The sequence below is a fragment of the Argopecten irradians genome, chromosome 4, assembly GCF_041381155.1.
Source record: "Argopecten irradians isolate NY chromosome 4, Ai_NY, whole genome shotgun sequence".
NCBI lineage: Eukaryota > Metazoa > Mollusca > Bivalvia > Pectinida > Pectinidae > Argopecten > Argopecten irradians.
The window spans coordinates 22,310,278-22,333,602 of NC_091137.1; the positions used below are offsets into that span (position 1 = coordinate 22,310,278).

At 38.0% G+C, this 23,325-nt stretch overlaps 1 protein-coding gene across 1 annotated transcript; it reads right to left on the reverse strand.

The window, feature by feature from the left end:
- Window positions 1–1,123: 1,123 nt before the first annotated feature.
- LOC138320972 (alternative oxidase, mitochondrial-like) lies at window positions 1,124–20,454 on the reverse strand. The gene is made up of 10 exons (XM_069264326.1): window positions 20,093–20,454; window positions 19,102–19,208; window positions 14,766–14,900; window positions 13,980–14,043; window positions 13,574–13,665; window positions 13,130–13,248; window positions 12,498–12,590; window positions 10,413–10,525; window positions 9,878–9,955; window positions 1,124–8,692 (listed from the first exon to the last, which is right to left on the reverse strand). The coding sequence occupies exons 1-10, from the start codon at window positions 20,243–20,245 to the stop codon at window positions 8,567–8,569; spliced, it is 1,080 nt and encodes a 359-aa protein (XP_069120427.1). The 5' UTR covers window positions 20,246–20,454; the 3' UTR covers window positions 1,124–8,566.
- Window positions 20,455–23,325: the final 2,871 nt, after the last annotated feature.

Genomic DNA, 23,325 nt, shown 5'->3' on the forward strand with positions numbered 1-23,325 from the left:
TACAAACATGTATGAACAAGAGGCCCATGGGCCTTAATGGTCACCTGAGTTCGTTTAGAATGAAACAAAGACATATAAACACTAATACACTGGCCCTTGAAGTCGGTCAGTGATTTTATAAATCTTTGAAGAGTATTTGCCTCCATCAAACCTGTGGACTCTTTTTTATTTTTAAATTTTAAGCCATTTTGACCGTGTTTGGTCCTGTCCCTCTGGTCTCCCAGGGGTTCAGCGAGGACTGATATGGATGTTAAAATACTATATCTCAGGCTAATAATTCTAATCAACGTTGACTCATTTCCTATGAAAATTGAGCAAATAATGTTCACAAATGTGTTTTTCATATATAAACTATATGACCCCAGGGTCAAATAATTTGAACTTTTCATAAAACACCTTAAGACCTTTCCATCTATAAAGAGTATTTGATTCTACCGCTTGCAGAATTTAAGAGGAAGATTTTTGAAGTTTCAGTCTATTTGCCCTCGCCCCTAGGGGGTCGGCCAGGACCAATATGGATATATTAAAATGCTCTCAGACTAATAATTCTAAACAAATTTGACTCATTTCTCATTTCCCATGAAAATTGGGCAAAAAATGCTCATAAATGTGTTAACTACAGTAAACTTGACCCCCTTGCCAGGGGGAACGCGAGACCCCAGGGTCATACATTCACAATTTTTGTTAAGGACCTTAAGACCTTTCTATCTATGAAGAGTATTTGATTCCACCACATCTGTGAGTCTGAGTGGAGTGAAGATTTTTGAAATTTTAGTCAATTTTACCCTTTTTGGGCCCTTCCACAGGAGAAGAAGTCAAAAATGTAAATTGTTTACAGACATACAACGGACGATGCATGACGCAGGACGCATGACGACGACGGACAAAGAGCGATTAGACCTTCATTCAAGGCTACAGTGCATAAATTTAAGATAATTCATTTGAAGAACTTTAGATCTGGTTGTAGTCTGTTGCATATTCTAGGACCACCAAAGAGGCTACGGATTTGGGTCCACAGGATCCTTGTCCTAATGTTACATCTCAATGAACCCATGGCCAGATCTGCTCTTCAGTCGGTAGTATGCTGGGAACAGGGAAAAAAAGACAGAATTTTGTGTCTAGAAACTTTCAATAACCTTTATTTAATGCAACAATTCAACTACTTCACTATAAATAACAAATATACATAAACAACCACTTCACACACGAATAAGTGGACATCAAATAGAATTTCAATACCAGTAAATACAAGAGGCCCAGAGGGCCTGTATCGCTCACCTGGTTTTTTGTTAGTAATTATCACAAGACTCTGACAATTAGAAAAATAAGCAAAATTGACTCCCAAAGTTTAATTTTGAATCACAACCATACAATGATGCTATTGATACCATACAAATATGCTATCCAATACATAGGTTCAGAGACAAAGTAATTTATATGAAAATAGTAGCCTAATTGACCTTTTGACCTCGCATCTATTGCCGTCTAAGGCCCCGGGGGGTCAGCCCTATCATTTGTACAATTTCAAATCCCAACCCTATAAGGATGCTACCATTGCACTATAAGTGCTCTTCCATTCTTAGTTGCAGAGAAGAAGTCGTTTATATGGAAATAGCTAAATTGACCCCTTTTGACCCCACCCTTCAGGCCCCCGGGGGGTCAGCCCCATCATTTGCAAAATTTTGAATCCAAACCCTATAAGGATGTAACCATTGCATTATGAGCGTAATCCCATGTTAAGTTGCAGAGAAAAAGTCATATATATATGGAAATTGACCACTTTTGACCCCGCCCCTCAGGCCCCCGGGGGGTCAGCCCTATCATTTGCACAATTTTGAATCCCCACACTATAAGGATACTACCATTGTATTATGGGTGCTATACCGTGCTTAGTTTCAGAGAAGAAGTCGTTTAAATGGAAATAGCCAAATTGGCCACTTTCGACCCCGCCCCTCAGGCCCCCTGGGGGTCAGCCCCATCATTTGCACAATTTTGAATCCCCACCCTATAAAGATGCCACCATTGCATTATGGGTGCTATACCATGCTTAGTTTCAGAGAAGAAGTCGTTTATATGGAAATAGCCAAATTGGCCCCTTTTGACCCCGCCCCTCAGGCCCCCCGGGGGTCAGCCCCATCATTTGTACAATTTTGAATCCCCAACCTATAAAGATACTACCATTGCATTATGAGTGCTATCTCATGCTTAGTTTCAGAGAAGAAGTCGTTTATATGGAAATAGCCAAATTGACCCCATTTGACCCCGCCCCTCAGGCCCCCGGGGGGTCAGCCCCATCATTTGTACAATTTTGAATCCCCACCCTATAAGGATGCTACCATTGCATTATGGGTGCTATCCCATGCTTGGTTTCAGAGAAGAAGTTGTTTATATGGAAATAGCCAAATTGACCCCTTTTGACCCCGCCCCTCAGCCCCCCCGGGGGTCAGCCCCATCATTTGTACAATTTTGAATCCCCACCCTATAAGGATGCTACCATTGCATTATGGATGCTATCCCATGCTTGGTTTCAGAGAAGAAGTCGTTTATATGGAAATAGCCAAATTGACCCCATTTGACCCCGCCCCTCAGGCCCCCGGGGGGTCAGCCCCATCATTTGTACAATTTTGAATCCCCACCCTATAAGGATGCTACCATTGCATTATGGATGCTATCCCATGCTTGGTTTCAGAGAAGAAGTCGTTTATATGGAAATAGCCAAATTGACCCCTTTTGGCCCCGCCCCTCAGGCCCCTGGGGGGTCAGCCCCATCATTTGTACAATTTTGAATCCCCACCCTATAAGGATGCTACCATTGCATTATGGGTGCTATCCCATGCTTGGTTTCAGAGAAGAAGTCGTTTATATGGAAATAGCCAAATTGACCCCTTTTGGCCCCGCCCCTCAGGCCCCTGTGGGGTCAGCCCCATCATTTGTACAATTTTCAGTTAGTAGCCCATAAGGATGCTACCAGTCAAATTTTGTTGAAATCCGACCAGCGGTTATGGAGAAGAAGTCGATTGTTGACGGACGGACGGACGGACGGACGACGGACGACGGACGACGGACGACGGACGACGGACGACGGACGCCGGACGCCACGGTATGTCATAAGCTCACCTTGGTCCTTCGGACCAGGTGAGCTAATATTTGCAAACTGCCAACTGTTATGGTCAACAGAAATATGGAAAGCATGACAATTCTATGAAGTTTACACTATAAAATACTGTATATTATTTCAATACTGTAACCAAATTGTCTATCCTATGGAATAAATGCAGAATACAATCAAGGAAGAATATGGCTAAGATTTCGGCTGATTCAGGCACATGTTCTATATAAACACACATTGAAGACATCATTTGAAGAATCTTTCAAATGAAGTTTGTTTCATATATTGTCACGAAAGTACAAAGAGCATTACATCACCCTTCCAATTCTTTGTGGTGTGAAAAACACTTCAGAGATATAAATTTCAGAAAGACAATAATAAAATGGACATACAAATATATAGAAACCTTTGAGGTAGATACATTGCCTAACAGTTCTTGTATTCTGTCTGGACATTTTAACTACCTGGTACAGGAAAAGCTAAAATAAATATCAGTCATGCTTTCAATTTATTGATTTAATATTCATATCCATTTGCATAATAATGCAACAAAATTTTTCTCAAAGGTAGACAATAGACAAGTTTTTTAGTTAGAGTATAAGTATAAAGGAAGCATACAAAAATGTCTGGACAACACAGCACACAAGGAGAAATTTACCACTTATTGATTACCAAATGTTTAAAAGTTTTTACACTAGTATATATATGACAGCGTAAATCACAAATACTTGCACATGATAAAATCACTATTTTTCAAACGATAATGCATTTCATTCATTATTCCACAATTAAAATGAAAAGTAAACGAGTTATCAGAGAAATATTGAGAAATATTGATAACTTTAGTACATTGTATAATATTCTTGGCTAGGAAGAATACAAAAAGTTTTGTTGGTTTTTTTTCAAAATAATATCAAATAAAAATAAAAAAGGGAAATAAATAGTTTAGAGTATCATCATAAAATTGCATACAAAAAATAAAACAAATCTGACAAATGTTAAAACTGATAAATAGCAATAACAATATTTAATAAAATCATGCTTGTTTTGCAATACACATTTATATTAAAAAAAACAAATAGTGAAACAAATCTGGTTTCCCCAGCATTTTCATCGCTACACCAGCTCTTCAGGGGAATTGGAAATTTAATTATAATTTAAAGAGAATTTTCAATTTCCATGAAGAGCAGCTGAAGGTGCGAAAGCACTTGGGAAAGCAGATTTGTTTCAGAAATTGTTTTTTAACAACAAGGACATACGACATTTTTGACTTATACATATATATACATTTTTATACAAGAAGTCCTGGGGCTTTGACAGTCAGAATAAAAACAACTTATAGGATATTATAATAGCAACGTTTGACTTATATTCCCATTTTAGACCCCTGTCCTTTTGTCCCCAATGATCCAGCCTCATTGATATGAGGATGCATTGTCATCTCCAAAGCATGTTTCACATTGGTTGTATTCTGTACAAGCGTTAAGGAGGAGTAAGAACTTAATTAAAGAAAACAAAAGAAAATTAAACTCTACTCTTCTGTCTCCAGGTGTTGGTCCAACTTCCTTTATATAATACATGATTAATAGAATCTTTCACCCCCTTTGGGGTGAGACAGGGAAATCTCAACCAAAGGGGTAAGATTCTTGTTGTCAAACACAAGGTTTTAATTAAGAATCAAGAATCTAATCCCGAGGGTTGAGATCTCCTGTCTCACCCCAAAGAGGGTGAATGATTCTTTTTCTCTTACCCCATGCACCACTTTGTGTCTCTAATAAACATGTCACTTAGGCAAGCAAGGATGACGTGACCTCAATGAGTCGACGTCTTCGCCATCTTTGTGACGTCATTTCATTGTTGTCGTGACGTTATAATACTATTACTGCGACGTCATGATACTGTTGTCATGACGTCATACAACTGTTGAGCATGTGCGAAGATCTAGTGTAGCTTGTCTTTACCCTAGGGTGAGATAGAAAAATCTCACACCGGTAAAACTGTGGATATCCCTGTCTAGGGTAAGAGAATGTCCTCTCTCAAAGATATCCCACACAAAATTGGAAAGTAATCCACTTCAGGGTTAAGGAGGAGTAAGGTATTGCCTGGATTCAAGCATGACCCAAGGCGCACAAGGACTAACAAAGAACGATCAATAACTAGGTAAGTTATCCTGACCCTTCAGGTCAGATGATCGTATAATAATTATAAATAAATATTCTGTATTTATTATGAACTTGTATTTGAGTAAAGTTAATTATGATTTCAACAGGCTAAATGTAAATATACATGGAATTTATTATCAAGATTAAAGCAGGTACTTTCGACTGTTCTACAAATACAAAAATTCCCAGTATGGTTTGGTTTTGTTCATTTTGCTTTATATCAAGGTCATACCTCACTGGTATAAAAAATTTGGAGGTGGACGAATTCTGGAGACTTAGAAAAAGTCAACCAACAGGCAGTACCTTCCCTCTGGATCACAAAATGTTGTAAAACCGTCGGCAAGCCTGGGGTTTTACAACATTTTGTAACCCTCAGGTAGAATATCACTATCCTTCATTCCACATATGAAGGAGTCTTATACTATTACATAATTAGTTGTAATTCAGCTGCAGCAGCACTATCTAACAATATGGTACATGTGAAGGAGTTGTAAAGTAGAATATAACAAGAGGCCCATGGGCCTTAGCGGTCACCTGAGTTCAGACACAGAATGAAACAAAGACATGCATATAAACACTATAAATATATATTGGCCCATCAGGCCCTTGAAGTCAGTCAGTGATTTTATAAATTTTTAATCTATGAAGATTATTTGGTTCCATCAAATCTGTGAATTCAGGAGAAAGATTTTTGAAATGTTATCCATTTTGACCCCTTTTGACCCCACCCCTCTCGCCCCTGGGAGTCGGCCAGGACCAATATGGATATGATGTTAAATGCTATCTCAGGCTAATAATTCTAACCCAGATTGACTAATTTCCTATGAAAACTAAGCAAATAATGTTCCTAAATGTGTTTTTCCTATATAAACTATAGTAAATTTGACCCCCTCCCTAGGGGAAAATCTGAGATCCCAGGGCCATGAAATTCACAAATTTTTGTAAAGGGCCTTAAGACCTTCCAATCTATCAAGAGTATCTGGTTCCATCAAATCTGCGAATTCAAAAAGAAGATTTTTGAAATTACCATTTTGACCCCTTTTGGCTCCGCCCCTCTGGCCCCTGGGGGTCAGCCATGACCAGTATGGATATGATGTTAAAATGCTATTTCAGGCTAATAATTCTAACCCAGTTTGACTAATTTCCTATGAAAAATAGGCAAATAATGTTCATAAATGTGTTTTTCCTATATAAACTAAAGTAAACTTGACCCCCTCCCCAGGGGGAAACATGAGACCCCAGGGTCATATTATTCACAATTTTTGTAAAGGACTTTAAGACCTTTCCATCTATGCAGAGTATTTGATTCTACCAGTTCCAGAATTTCAGAAGAAGATTTTTGAAGTTTTAGCCTATTTGACCGGTTTTGGGACCGCCCCTAAGGCCCCTGGGGATCAGTCATGGAAAATTTGGTAATAAAATTCAATGGCCATCACATAGGGATAATTCTGACTACAATTGACTAATTTCCTATTATAATGACTAAATAATGCTCAAAAATGTGTTTTCCATATATAAACTTATATATAGTAAACTTAACCCCCTCCCTAGGGGGAAACCTGAGACCCAAGGGTCATATAATTCACAATTTTCATAAAACACCTTAAGACCTGTCCATCTATGAAGAGTATTTGATTCTACCATTTCCAGTATTTAAGAAGAAGATTTTTAAAGTTTTAGCCTATTTGCCCCTTTTGGCCCCGCCCCTCTGCCCCGAGGGGGTTGACCAGGACCAATATAGATATGATATTAAAATGTTATCTCATGCTTATAATTCTAAACAAGTTTGACTCATTTCGTATTAAAATTGAGCAAAAAATGCTCATAAATGTGTTTTCACTATATAAACTATAGTAAACTTGACCCCCTCCCCAGGGGGAAACGTGAGACCCCAGGGTCATATAATTCACAATTTTGGTAAAGGACCTCAAGACCTTTCCATCTATGAAGAGTATGTGATTCTACCATTTCCAGAATTTCAGAAGAAGATTTTTGAAGATATAGCCTATTTGACCCCTTTTGACCCCGCCCCTAAGGCCCCTGGGGGTCAGTCATGGAAAATTGGTTAATAGGATTCAATGGCAATCTCATACTGATAATTCTGACAATATTTGACTCATTTCCTATTACAAATGATCAAATAATACTCAAAAATGTGTTTTCCCTATATAAACTATAGTAAACTTAACCCCCTCCCCAGGGGGAAACCTGAGACCCCAGGGTCATATAATTCACAATTTTTGTAAAGGACCTTATGACCTTTCTATCTATGAAAAGTATTTAATTCCATCACATCTGTGAGTGGAGAAGAAGATTTTTGAAATTTTAGTCAATTTTACCCCTTTTGGCCCCTCCCATAGCTCCCTGGGGGGTGGGGACCATATAATTCACAATTTTGATTGGCCTTATGCCTTAGAAGGTTTGTGCAAAATTTCATTGAAATTGCTTCGGCAGTTTTGGAGAAGAAGTCGAAAATGTAAATTGTTTACGGACATACGACGCACGACGGACGACGGACGACGGACGACGACGGACAAAAGGCGATTAGAATAGGTCACTTGAGACTTCGTCTCAGGTGACCTAAAAATACATTCACAGTATTCAATAAATTGAAAATACAACATTCCCTTCATCCTAAGCTTACATTATTGTAATTATGTTCTGTTTACCATGACATCACTCTTTCAAGTGACTTTATTTCTCGTTCAGTTCTCATTTGGTTTCTGAAATACATTCATAAAATAATAAGGTATGCCTGTTAAGAGTCTTTATCTAGGTCCGCCATTTTAATATTAAGACTACAATGGCTAGCACTACTATGCTACCAGAAAGGTACTCCTTATAGATGGCATACTTAGATTACTATAGGTATGAAAATGAAAGTTCCTACCCAAACCATCAAAATATTAAATGAAATTGAAAGTCTATTACACATTACGTCATTACAAGTCTGGAATATTTAGGTCCAGATAAATACAAATGACTCAGGTTGAGGTTCAAAGTTTACTGAGATGTTCTTCCTCACTTTCTAGGTTTATAAGGGTTATTACTTTGGCCCAGATAGATGCAGATGACACTGGCTGAGGTACAAAGTGTGGTATAATATATCATAAATGTGGTATAATATATTAATGATAAGAATTTTAGAGCTTGAAATTTGGTATAATATATTATACCACAAAAGTTAATCGTAATGCCCTCTCTCACTTTCTAGGTTGATAAGGGTTATTACTTTGGCCCAGATATATGCAATTGACCTAAGGCTGAGATACAAAGTTAATTCAGATGTCCTCTCTCACTTTCCAGGTTTATATGGGTTGTAGTCATCCTCCTTTAGAGAAGCTAAGGTATGGTTGACAACTCGATGGTGTGCCTCGTCGGCTCTTATGGCCAAAATCACATCCAGCATCGTTGCATCTTTCTGTTGGTACGAAAAACAGGTAATTATTATAGTGAATTACAACACCAGTATAATTGTGTTGACAAATAATCAACAAAACAATCTCTGTATCACTTGTGTGAGTGTTGTCTATAGATAATCTTAATGCTGAGTGACACGATAATCATTCTGATTTATTAGAGTTATTTCCCTTTGTTTTACAGATGGAGTAAATTGATGGGGAGTAAGACAATCTTAATGCTGAGTGACATGATAAACATTCTGATATCAGAGTTACTTCCCTTTGTTTTAAAGATGGAGTAAATTGATGGGGAGTAAGATAATCTTAATGCTGAGTGACATGATAAACATTCTGATATCAGAGTTACTTCCCTTTGTTTTACAGATGGAGTAAAATGATGGGGAGCAAGATAATCTTAATGCTGAGTGACATGATAATCATTCTGATTTATCAGAGTTATTCCCCTTTGTTTTACAGATGGAGTAAAATGATGGGGAGCAAGATAATCTTAATGCTGAGTGACATGATAAACATTCTGATATAAGAGTTACTTCCCTTTGTTTTACAGATGGAGTAAAATGATGGGGAGCAAGATAATCTTAATGCTGAGTGACATGATACACATTCTGATATCAGAGTTACTTCCCTTTGTTTTACAGATGGAGTAAAATGATGGGGAGCAAGATAATCTTAATGCTGAGTGACATGATAAACATTCTGATATCAGAGTTACTTCCCTTTGTTTTACAGATGGAGTAAAATGATGGGGAGCAACTCTGATACATCATAATAAATGACAATCTTAACAAATAAATTGTGGTGTCTTTTTTTTTCATTTTTCTTATTTTATAAATCTCTAAGTGTCTCTGCGATTCAAAATAGTATCGTGTGAAAAGATTTATGTCTTTTTGAATTAATTAACATATTGATGCGACAGACAAATATCTGTGATAATGCCTTTATTATCAGTTATTTTTGTGGGTCAAACTATTCAAGATTTTTGCATAATTCAAGAAAATTCAATTTCTACAAATTTAAATTGTGTGATAATTTTAATAAGAGTACATGATTTACCCACTATTATATTTTGATTATTTTCGCAGACTAAATTTTTTGACTCAATATTCTCATGAAAATATCATCCCTGTGAAAACTAACGAATAAACGGACATAGAAGATTGCTTCATTAAGATGTTATGACTTACATCTAGTTTCCAGTAACGTATAGCCAGTTCTGGGGCCTCCTGAGTCTGCCAGTGTTTCATTGAGCCATCTTTTATATCCTGAAGTTCAGAAAAATCATCATAATGAAACAGTTACTCTTTGTACGCAGTAGATCATATGTACTGTACATACAGGTCAAACATCGAACTGTAAACCATGTGTAGTGTATGTACTAGAAATGTCAACAACATTCATAAAGTGAGAAAAAAACCAGTAGATTATCAATTCAGTAAGTTTATATCACAGACCATAATATATAGTTCAAAGTAATAAAGAACTGAACGAGACATTTGAAATCTGTAGATTTACTTGATTGATATATAAAACATTGTACACTCTATCTGTGATATCTGTAGATTTACTTGATTAATATATAAAACATTGTACACTCTATCTGTGAAATCTGTAGATTTACTTGATTAATATATAAAACATTGTACACTCTATCTGCAGTGACTTTGATTAGACAGACTCAAATCAAGATGGCACTGTTATTGACCTCTGACTTCAACTGACCTTGATACATTTAGTATATGTAATGACTGCTTCCTCTTCTAAGTATCCTACAAATCTGTGACAAAATCGGGGACTTATCAAGTATGCCAAGCTGAACATTGTCACAAACATACCTGAAATGAAAAAGAAAAGGTTCATGAAGGGCCATAATCGCAGGAACATTGTTATGTGTCAAAATTGATGACGTCATCTACAATGTGCGCCGCAGTTACACCGCATGTATTGATGACGTCATGTTATTGTCTAGCTCATGTGAACTGTTTTACACCCCACTGTGTAAGATAGAGTTATCTTTTCCCTAGCAACCACTGGATATCCCTGTGAAGTATGGGAGAAAAGGAGTTTCCACATACCCTTCCCTTTTACTTGTTATATCTATATTGATATTTACAGCGCCGTTACAACAAGTGTTACTATTTACATTCATTCACTCGATAGACATGTTGGCTGGTAGCTGATCTAGTAGACTGGTAACTGATGTAGTAGGTTAAATTTTAGCTGGCATGTAACGAAGGCACTGATTGGCTGAAGCATCGGCAGCCAGACTGATTGCCCCCCCAACTGACAAGATCGCTGACAACATTGAGAAGTAGGCGGAGCCAGCGGATCTTTGATGTTCATACCCAACTCTGTTGTACAATGTGTTTGATCACGTTGTGTACTATTTAATTGTTTACAATGTATGCATTCAACCACAGTATTAAAAATTCTTTATTGTTTTGTTTCACTTATTAAGCGAATGTTTTGAGAATGTTTTGTTCATAAATTATTGTCATTTCTCTGGACTTCCGGGAGTATTCATAATTCATACTGTAACCTAACGTTATATGTATCTACCAACGTTCCAATGGATCAAAATCTTCATGGTGTTTGTTAATGTGTTGGGTTTAGATCTATTGTATCCATTGTAATGCTACATGAAATGTCACAGCCGAATCTAGCTACTGTTGTACCTTCTGACTGACTTCCGCTGCAAGGTCCGTTTGATGTGGAAAACAAATCAGGTACGGCTGACAATAGATTATGTCTTATCAGAATATATTCCGATCAAACACGGTTTTGATACATACCTGGATGTTAGTAGGGGATGTTATTCTAGTTGTAGACGTCGAGTTTGGATGCATTGCCTAAATACTTAAAAGTTAATTTGATTCATATTTGCGCGACCATCACAGGTAGGCCTAATGTTCTTGGAGGCTGGCGCATGCGAGGCGGTAGTTTACAAAATGTTGGTTGATTTTAAATTTGTCAACACTAGATTCAAATGCATCTCTCTGATTAAATACTGGTGACAAAGTTTTAAAAAATCTACGCCTACAGCTGGAATAGCATCCCCTACTGACATCCAGGTATGTGTCAAAGACGTCTTTTATCGGAATATATTTTGACAAGACACGATGGTCGGTCGTACATGTACATTGTACCTGATTTGGTTTTCCGCACCTTGCGGTCAAGTTATTTGTCAGAAGCAGGTGATTTCTTTTCCGTACAATTTCTGACTGACTTTTCCGCTACAACAGTAGCTCTTTCCATACGTACTGATTAGCGCTGATTCAGAGTCTATACATGATGTAATTAAAATGTATTTGTGTAATCTTTTTACATTATGAAGCTTACAATGCCGATGATTTTATGTATATATACTGCCTACTGGTACAGTGCACGTTTCTGATCTTTGTAATCGACGACAGATATTTCCGACTGTTTAGCTCCGCCCCTACATTGAAGCGACAGCCAATGAGAGCCGTGCTTACACAGCTTATTGAATGTTGTTGGCAAACTGACTAGCTACCATGCAACCTGACTAGCTACCAATCAACGGAACCACCTACTAGACTGGCCGTCACACGTACGCTTATTGTAACGGCGCTGTAAAACCAATTCAAAATAACTTTAAGATATATCTCGTTAAATTATACAATTTATGTTCTCCATGGAAGACCTTCCCCTATTCGTATTCTTTTCCTGGTTATGAAGGCCTGTCTCTATATTAGAATGACCTTGTACTGTTACATCACTTTGACCTTGACCTAGCTCTCCTCATATATTACAGATTATATTCATACATTCATATGACCTACTGACCTTGAGCTCCTATAACACATCCTCTAAATAACCAAGTAGGTTGTCGTAGCTGCAGCGCAGTCATTAAGTGCATTCTTTCATTCTCTGCTTCCTCTGTAATTCAGCGTTTAAGTTGGTTACATTTAACATAAAACAAGGCATTCACAAAAACTTAGTAGTAAATTAAAACAAAGCAAAAGCATTCTTAATAATATCTTCAAGATTTGGCAGGATTTTTGCAGAACATCTCTATCTTAACATTTGTATTACCTCCCTTGTCTAAAGACTGAGCGTAAACAAATTGAAGAACAGTGCATGAAATGGAATAAAGTCATTTGAATTATGTAGTTGAACCCAGCCCTTGTTTGCAGCATATTTGTGTTGGCAGATCTGGGAAGAATAGTTATTAAAATCATTGAACAATTTTTTTATACTTTATTACCTTATTCTTTGATAGAAAGAAAGTAATTAATTTGTGTCTTCTATAAAAATTCTAAACAAGTTTACCACATAACAAATTAAGGCCGGATTTGCCTATGTGGTTGTGTTACATTATGTCACTCATACATCATATCTTGTCACTCATACATCATATCTTGGTTTTTTTTTGTATGACAATAGCCGTATGGAAACCTGAAATGATTATTACATACCCAGAAGTGTATGTATCCAGCCGTGATCCCTTTCTAGCCGCCGTAGGGAGTGTAGATGTCTTGTCATGGCAGCCACCATTCCTGGTACCCCAGCAACAGTTTCCAAGAAACAGATTCGCCTTCAAAATAGCAATATTAACATAGACATAAATCCTATTGTGATAAGTCTACCGGTATTTCATTGAGTAATAACAAAGTTCTAATTGTTGTTTACAGAAGGATTAAAACTGCTGTTGGATGAAAAGTTCCATGTTAATAAATACTGATTGCTATAAGAAACATGCATTTACGCATGACATATAATATTTTCAAAGAAATGTATATATATCTGAAATTATGGTCATGAAAGGAAGAACAAATTTCATGGATAGACAATAATATCCAGAGGATATAGAATTTTAAGTAAAATGCTAAGCAGAGTATCTATGTTTAAGCTATACTTACAAAACCCATTTTCTTTCTGTTCTCTCACCAAAATTAAACCTGGTCAAAATGTCAAATGATTTCCTCATCAGCTTAACACTGTAGAAAGCCATCTGCAATTAACATGATTAAGTAATTGTTACTGATACACAAACCACAATCAAGACACATGAACATGGCCTTTATGATAGCACTGTTCTATCAGATGAAAAGGCACAATAGGCCTGTATTTAATCTACCTGCAAAGCCAATGAAGCAGGCAAATTTGACATGTTTGAATACCGGTAAATAATAAATACAAAGAGACAAAATAAAAGAGGCTGATAGGGCCTGCGTAAATCATGGATACAGGAAGAATACAGAAATATACCGGTATAATGCAATACAGTCTTGATCTGGTTTTTCGTAATGTATCGTAGTGACGTACCTTGTCAACAATGCCCTCAGGAGGTTTGTGTGTGACTTCAACATTCTCAAGTTCATCTTTTGACCTAAATTAAAACAAAACTGTTACATAAGATTTTTTTGGAAAAAAAATATATTATCAATCATTTTGAAATATGAATATATTTTATTCTGGGTTTATTAAACTTGTCTTGGTAGAGACAGGACCCAGCCAGCGCAGCAAAATTGTGAAATTTAAGGCCAATACCCTAATAGGGGTCAGTGCAGGTACCTTAAAGGAAGCTTAGATATCCATCTGAAGTTTGAAGGATCAAACTATGAGTGTGGATCTGGTTGTTACAATTATCTTGTGTGTGGCTAGAAGAGGTAAATCAACACGAAATGAAGCACTCACCAGGTACAAACTAAGAATAAACATTGTGAAACAGAACAAATGACAGTATTATTTTGAATTTACCAAAAAGATTCTTTTTAAAATTTCAAGTAAAAAACATTTGTAATTCATAATATTTCTGTCGTAGTAAAAATTTGTAGGTAATTCCATACATGGTAAAGCTGTCATATTTATAATCAGTTTAAGTTTGAAATGTTTCATATTGTTGAATTTAATGACAAAATTACTTGTCACACATAAATTGTAACATTTTTACAGCTGGATGTTTTGCAACACTACGGTCAATGGGACGAAATTGTAGCTCTGACGGTGACCATCTGTCAGAAATCTTTCATCCGTCGTTCAGAGCTACATCATTGTAGCTAGTAACTTGATCACCACATTTGACGTGTGTGGGTAAGGGAGATAACTCACCAGATAGGGTGTGGGAGAGCGTGTGTACCAACAGGAGGGTGATATTTTTCTGTTACTTCTGATGTACTTCCTGATACCTTGGTAACTGTTGTAGCTGCCGTTGTTGCTGACACAGACTTTAATGCTTCTGATGTCCTAAAGTATAATAAATAGTTATAAGGATCCAACAGAGAAATGGTCGTTCAGGAAATCTCAACAGTTACAACAGTATGAGTGGATCAGTATTCATGTATATTAAACTATTAAAAAAACTAAATATAACAGATCTACATCCGATACTTCTGATATCAGAACAAGTAAAAAAACTAAATATAACAGATCTACATCCAATACTTCTGATATCAGAACAAGTAAAAAAAACTAAATATAACAGATCTACATCCGATACTTCTGATATCAGAACAAGTAAAAAAAAACTAAATATAACAGATCTACATCCAATACTTCTGATATCAGAACAAGTAAAAAAAACTAAATATAACAGATCTACATCCGATACTTCTGATATCAGAACAAGTAAAAAAACTAAATATAACAGATCTACATCCAATACTTCTGATATCAGAACAAGTAAAAAACTAAATATAACAGATCTACATCCGATACTTCTGATACAGAACAAGTAAAACAGAGGCCCAGAGGGCCTGTATCGCTCACCTGGTTTTTTGTTAGTAATTATCACAAGACTCTGACAATTAGAAAAATAAGCAAAATTGACTCCCAAAGTTTAATTTTGAATCACAACCATACAATGATGCTATTGATACCATACAAATATGCTATCCAATACATAGGTTCAGAGATAAAGTAATTTATATGAAAATAGTAGCCTAATTGACCTTTTGACCTCGCATCTATTGCCGTCTAAGGCCCCGGGGGTCAGCCCTATCATTTGTACAATTTCAAATCCCAACCCTATAAGGATGCTACCATTGCACTATAAGTGCTCTTCCATTCTTAGTTGCAGAGAAGAAGTCGTTTATATGGAAATAGCTAAATTGACCCCTTTTGACCCCACCCTTCAGGCCCCCGGGGGGTCAGCCCCATCATTTGCAAAATTTTGAATCCAAACCCTATAAGGATGTAACCATTGCATTATGAGCGTAATCCCATGTTAAGTTGCAGAGAAAGAGTCATATATATATGGAAATTGACCACTTTTGACCCCGCCCCTCAGGCCCCCGGGGGGTCAGCCCTATCATTTGCACAATTTTGAATCCCCACACTATAAGGATACTACCATTGTATTATGGGTGCTATACCGTGCTTAGTTTCAGAGAAGAAGTCGTTTAAATGGAAATAGCCAAATTGGCCACTTTCGACCCGCCCCTCAGGCCCCCTGGGGGTCAGCCCCATCATTTGCACAATTTTGAATCCCCACCCTATAAGATGCTACCATTGCATTATGGGTGCTATCCCATGCTTGGTTTCAGAGAAGAAGTCGTTTATATGGAAATAGCCAAATTGACCCCATTTGACCCCGCCCCTCAGGCCCCCGGGGGGTCAGCCCCATCATTTGTACAATTTTGAATCCCCAACCCTATAAGGATGCTACCATTGCATTATGGGTGCTATCCCATGCTTGGTTTCAGAGAAGAAGTCGTTTATATGGAAATAGCCAAATTGACCCCTTTTGACCCCGCCCCTCAGGCCCCCGGGGGGTCAGCCACATCATTTGTACAATTTTTGAATCCCCACCCTATAACGATACTACCATTGCATTATGAGTGCTATCTCATGCTTAGTTTCAGAGAAGAAGTCGTTTATATGGAAATAGCCAAATTGACCCCATTTGACCCCGCCCCTCAGGCCCCCGGGGGGTCAGCCACATCATTTGTACAATTTTGAATCCCCACCCTATAAGGATGCTACCATTGCATTATGGATGCTATCCCATGCTTGGTTTCAGAGAAGAAGTCGTTTATATGGAAATAGCCAAATTGACCCCTTTGCCCCGCCCCTCAGGCCCCTGGGGGGTCAGCCCCATCATTTGTACAATTTTGAATCCCCACCCTATAAGGATGCTACCATTGCATTATGGGTGCTATCCCATGCTTGGTTTCAGAGAAGAAGTCGTTTATATGGAAATAGCCAAATTGACCCCTAATAAGCAAAATTGACTCCCAAGTTTAATTTTGAATCACAACCATACAATGATGCTATTGATACCATACAAATATGCTATCCAATACATAGGTTCAGAGACAAAGTAATTTATATGAAAATAGTAGCCTAATTGACCTTTTGACCTCGCATCTATTGCCGTCTAAGGCCCCGGGGGTCAGCCCTATCATTTGTACTCTCAATTTCAAATCCCAACCCTATAAGGATGCTACCATTGCATTATAAGTGCTCTTCCATTCTTAGTTGCAGAGAAGAAGTCGTTTATATGGAAATAGCTAAATTGACCCCTTTTGACCCCACCCTTCAGGCCCCCAGGGGGTCAGCCCCATCATTTGCAAAATTTTGAATCCAAACCCTATAAGGATGTAACCATTGCATTATGAGCGAGAAAAAATCATTTATATGGAAATTGACCACTTTTGACCCCGCCCCTCAGGCCCCCTGGGGGTTAGCCCCATCATTTGCACAATTTTGAATCCCCACCCTATAAAGATGCTACCATTGCATTATGGGTGCTATACCATGCTTAGTTTCAGAGAAGAAGTCGTTTATATGGAAATAGCCAAATTGGCCCCTTTTGACCCCGCCCCTCAGGCCCCTGGGGGGTCAGCCCCATCATTTGTACAATTTTGAATCCCCATCCTGTAAGGATGCTACCATTGCATTATGGGTGCTATCCCATGCTTGGTTTCAGAGAAGAAGTCGTTTATATGGAAATAGCCAAATTGACCCCTTTTGACCCCGCCCCTCAGGCCCCCCGGGGGTCAGCCACATCATTTGTACAATTTTGAATCCCCAACCTATAAAGATACTACCATTGCATTATGAGTGCTATCTCATGCTTAGTTTCAGAGAAGAAGTCATTTATATGGAAATAGCCAAATTGACCCCTTTTGACCCCGCCCCTCAGGCCCCCGGGGGGTCAGCCCCATCATTTGTACAATTTTGAATCCCCACCCTATAAGGATGCTACCATTGCATTATGGGTGCTATACCATGCTTGGTTTCAGAGAAGAAGTCGTTTATATGAAAATAGCCAAATTGACCCCTTTTGACCCCGCCCCTCAGGCCCCCGGGGGGTCAGCCACATCATTTGTACAATTTTGAATCCCCACCCTATAACGATACTACCATTGCATTATAAGTGCTATCTCATGCTTAGTTTCAGAGAAGAAGTCGTTTATATGGAAATAGCCAAATTGACCCCATTTGACCCCGCCCCTCAGGCCCCCGGGGGGTCAGCCCCATCATTTGTACAATTTTGAATCCCCACCCAATAAGGATGCTACCATTGCATTATGGGTGCTATCCCATGCTTGGTTTCAGAGAAGAAGTCGTTTATATGGAAATAGCCAAATTGACCCCTTTTGGCCCAGCCCCTCAGGCCCCTGAGGGGTCAGCCCCATCATTTGTACAATTTTCAGTTAGTAGCCCATAAGGATGCTACCAGTCAAATTTTGTTGAAATCCGACCAGCGGTTATGGAGAAGAAGTCGATTGTTGACGGACGGACGGACGGACGGACGACGGACGACGGACGACGGACGACGGACGACGGACGACGGACGACGGACGCCGGACGCCACGGTATGGCATAAGCTCACACCTTTGGTCCTGCGGGCCAGGTGAGCTAAAAACTAAATATAACAGATCTACATCCGATACATGTACTTCTGATATCAGAGCTTACTTATGAGATAAGAACATACCTGTGAGATCAGAACTTACTCGGACATCAGAACTTACCTGTAAGATCAGAACTTACTTGTGAGATCAGAACTTACCTGTGAGATAAGAAATTACCTGTGAGATTAGAAATTACCTGTGAGATTAGATTATACCTGTTAGATCAGCACTAGAACTTACAGGTGAGATCAGAACTAGAACTTACCTGTGAGATCAGAATTTACTCAAGAGATCAGAACTTACTTGTAAGAACAGAATTTGCCTGTGAGATCAGAACTTACAAATGAGATCAGAACTAGAACTTACATGTGAGATCATAAATTACCTGTGAGATCAAAACTTACCTGTGAGATCAAAACTTACCTGTGAGATCAGAACTTACCTGTGAGATCAGAACTAGAACTTACATGTGAGATCAGACCTTGAACTTACCTGTGAGATCAGTATTTACTTGCAAAATGATAACTTACTTGTGAGATTATAACTAACTTGTGAGATTAAAATGTACTTGTGAGAAAAGAACTTACTTGAAATGCTCTAGATGGGCAGGATCTGGGATTGTATCAAAATTTCCTTCTTTATATTTTTTAACATGGTCATTCACTTCCTCTTTAGTTGCAACATAATTTCTCACCTGAAATGAAGAGAATTTATCAAAGTTGCGTTTATCAAAATATCATTATATGCGAAAAAAGTGTTTTCTAGGAAAAATAGATCATTGCTCAAAAAAAAATTTAAAAAAAAATTAAGAGTATCTTTTTGCATTATGGAGTAAATAAGATATAAAGGAGGATGAACAAAGAAAATTATCGGGGTCATTAGAGCAGGCTGCTGACCCTATACTGAACTCTGTAAAATCTTTCCGGACAATGATGGATATGTCAGTGTCATTGTATGTTGGTTTACAATACTAATGCATAGCGGTGCAGCCGGTCATGCTAGATCAGCATGTCTTGGGGCTAATTAATACACAGTAGTGTACTTGGTGACTGTATGGTATAGCTGTGTGGTTTAACACAGCGGGGAGCGTAGCTACAGTACTGGGTGTATAGTGCGAGTATGTAGTGGTCCGTTGTGGTGTCATTAAGCAACACCGGTATTTAGAACAGCACTGCAGCTCATTTTAATATTTAGGTGAGATACTTGGTAGATGGTATAGGGAGGCCGAGCAACGACATACTTATCCATACTTGTAAATATATATACTTTCTATTGTCTTAGGTTAGGTTGAAGTACAAAATGTATGTACTGTATTTTGGTTATGTCTGTTAGTTAAGGTATATAACTGTCAATAATATAAAGTATATATATATATATATAATACCCCTATATAGGACTGAGATCGGACCCCCAATACGTTACAGATATATATATATATATACATGTATATATATATATACGTCCTTGTAACTTTTACCATTTGTGTAAATACTACCATATATCTTTATAAGCCAATATGGCTCTCCAAAGATGTTGGACTAATGAGATACTGATAAAATGATACTAGAAAGTACTTACAGAACAGATATCCGGCCGAGCAGGTGCCCGATTAAACCAAAGGTGATTAAGAACACATCCTTGTTTCACTTTCACGGAGCCTGGAGCGATTGTTGTTATGGTCTTCAGGGCGTTTTCCGTGCCACAACGAACAAACATGCGTGATGTCAACATGGTTATTTCAAAATTATTAATAGCGTTAAGTCCTTGATGCTATGTTACATGCCAGGCAAACAGTGGCAGTCCACCTTATAAATACATTTACATCAATTCACCAACCTCACCGGGGTCAATCTGATAGCGCATGCTCAGTTAGTATAAGTTCGTCACGTTCTTCTGCAATATATATTCTAAAAATAGATCGCATTTTGACTTTAGGGAACCCCTTTCTTTTTTCGACATCGACATTGGTGTGTTTTTAACCTGGATTTGAATTTGTATATATCGAATGTATCTATTTATTTAATAAGGAATAATTTTGAGCATTTAAAAGGGCTTGGTGAGTTGATTTCTCCGAAGCATGACTTGGTGACGTCACAGCTAGGGAAATCCTGGAAGGAAACCCCCCTGTCCTTGACGCAAGAAAAATCGACGTTTCATCAGATGTGGTTTAAACAAAGGATGTAAGGCGCTCCGTACATTGACGTAGCGTATGACTTGTCAATTTATTAATGAATATTTGTAATAACATTAGATTTAAGGACATTGTGTAGTATTTTAACCAAATACAACATGCAAATCAACGGAAGCCTGTTCTAAAAGGGTCACATAAAATTTTGTATGTCGTTATAACGACTTAGTATGTCGTAATAACGACGTAGTATGTCGTAATAACGACTTAGTATGTCGTAATAACGACTTAACTATGTCGTAATAACGATTTAGCTCTATCGTAATAACGACTTAGTATCTCGTAATAACGATTTACTTATGTCGTTATAACGACTAACTATGTCTTAATAAAGACTAAGTTACTCGTTATAACGACTTAGCTATGTCGTAATAACGACTTAGTATGTCGTAACAACGACTTAGTATGTCGTAACAACGACTTAGTATCTCGTTATAACGACTAAGCTATGTCGTTTAAACGACTAAGCTATGTCGTAATGACGACTTAGCAATTAGTTTTCGTAATAACGACTTAGCTATGTCGTTATTACGAGATACTATGTCGTTATTACTACTGTAGCGGGATTGGACTGGGTCGATCATCGGTGACCAGGTAGCTCAGTCGGTAGAGCACTCGGCTAGTATTTCTGAGGGTCCCGGGTTCGAATCCCGGTCTGGCCGCTACATTTTCTCCTCTCCTGTTACAAAATTGGCGCCCAACTAAATAACCCACGGTGGTGGTGCTTGGAAGGGTCTCGTGTGTCTTCGTGGGCGAAGACTTCGAGAAAGGAGGGAGGAGTGTAGCGGGATTGGACTGGGTCGATCATCGGTGACCAGGTAGCTCAGTCGGTAGAGCACTCGGCTAGTATTTCTGAGGGTCCCGGGTTCGAATCCCGGTCTGGCCGCTACATTTTCTCCTCTCCTGTTACACTACATACTAAGTCGTTATTTCAACATAACTAAGTCGTTATTACGATATACTTTATTAGGAAGTCGTTATTACGACATACTAAGTCGTTATAATGACATAGGTAAGTCGTTATTACGACACAACTAAGTCGTAATTACGACATAACTAAGTCGTTAATACGACATACTTAGTTGCTATAACGACAAAATATTTTTTTTCAATGTGTCCCTAACAGGCTTCGGTACTTTTGTGTAGTTGTATGATCTATATAATAACTGTACCGTTATACTGTTATGATCATGTAATACACAATAGACTATGGTCTTAAGTCAACCAATCCATGCAATACGTTTGTTGTTCAAAGGACTAGCGTTTTTTGCTAAAATTAGGATTAATTTTTAGCGGTAAAACTGGTTTTACCAGCTGTTGTGATCGCAATTCCGGAAGTTCGCTTGAACTAGCATTTTACCCTTTTACTCCCCCCCCCCCCCCCCCCCCCCCCGGGCTGGTGTTGTGCATAATAAACCGAATAACCACATATATGTGGCACATGTAATAGTAATTTGCACCAAGGACGTACAATAATGTAGTTTAGAATCATTCTGTAAACTTATTCAGCAACATTAATATCAATGTAAGTTGATTGCAAAGCAAATAAGAAAATACTGCGAACTGCAATTCATTATTAAGTAAATGATGATCTTTAACATATGATATGGTTACAAGTGGTGTCGTGTTAAGTACGGAGTTCTCTAATCTGACTTCCCGGTTTCAACCCTCACCGTATATTAAAGGAAAATCAGTCGTCGCCCAACGTCACGGTCAGTGCACAAACACAAAAGCTCCTGCCTTGTACTCCCCAAAAACCCAGTGTGACTTATCCTTCTCATATACGTCCTTGCCGTCGGCATATGATTTTTTTTTTAATTTTATTTTAATTTCATATTTTTTGTTGTTGTTATGTCACCATGCTTGAACATATTTGTCTTTATTTTATTTGCCAAAAGTTTATTCCAAACATACACATGTATATATATACACTAAAACCTCACCTTACTGCCACCTCAAAAATTACGAACATCACGCTATTATATTATATGGCGGCGGTATGAATACTCGGTTAGGAGTTCGCTCCGGTATTTAGAAGATTTTCTGGCGTCCACAGGACATATAATGTAACAGAAATGGACATACTGATTGGTAACGAGATTATCTAGTACTACACAGCATTATTTTCGATTTGGCGAAATTCGTTTTGGAATGCTCATGTGTTACTTAGTGCTGCTATATTGTGTATATGTATATATCATACCCGTATTCTATAAATAGCAACGAACACACGATCACAGTGCAGACCCTCGCTAGTGAAAATTCGTCACGCTCTGTTGATATTGGAACTTCACCTGTACGGTACGCGTGCGTGTTTATACACAATGAACGGTAAAATGGCTAGTTCTCAAATATCAGAAGTTCTCCAAGAGTCTAGAGAGACGTTGTTCATGGTGGATCCATCTAACAGACTCAATAAAATATTTGATCTTGTTCAAAGCATTGATACCCGACTCCAACGGCTAGAACCCATTGAGCAAATGATTACTGGGGTCCAGAGTTCACTTAACTCGCTAACATTGAAAGTTAATTCGTTAGAGGGGGAGATTTCTAACCTGAAGGAAAAGAACATTGAAATGGAGGTTAGCTGTCGAGCAATCAGTGACATGTTTGATCAAATTAA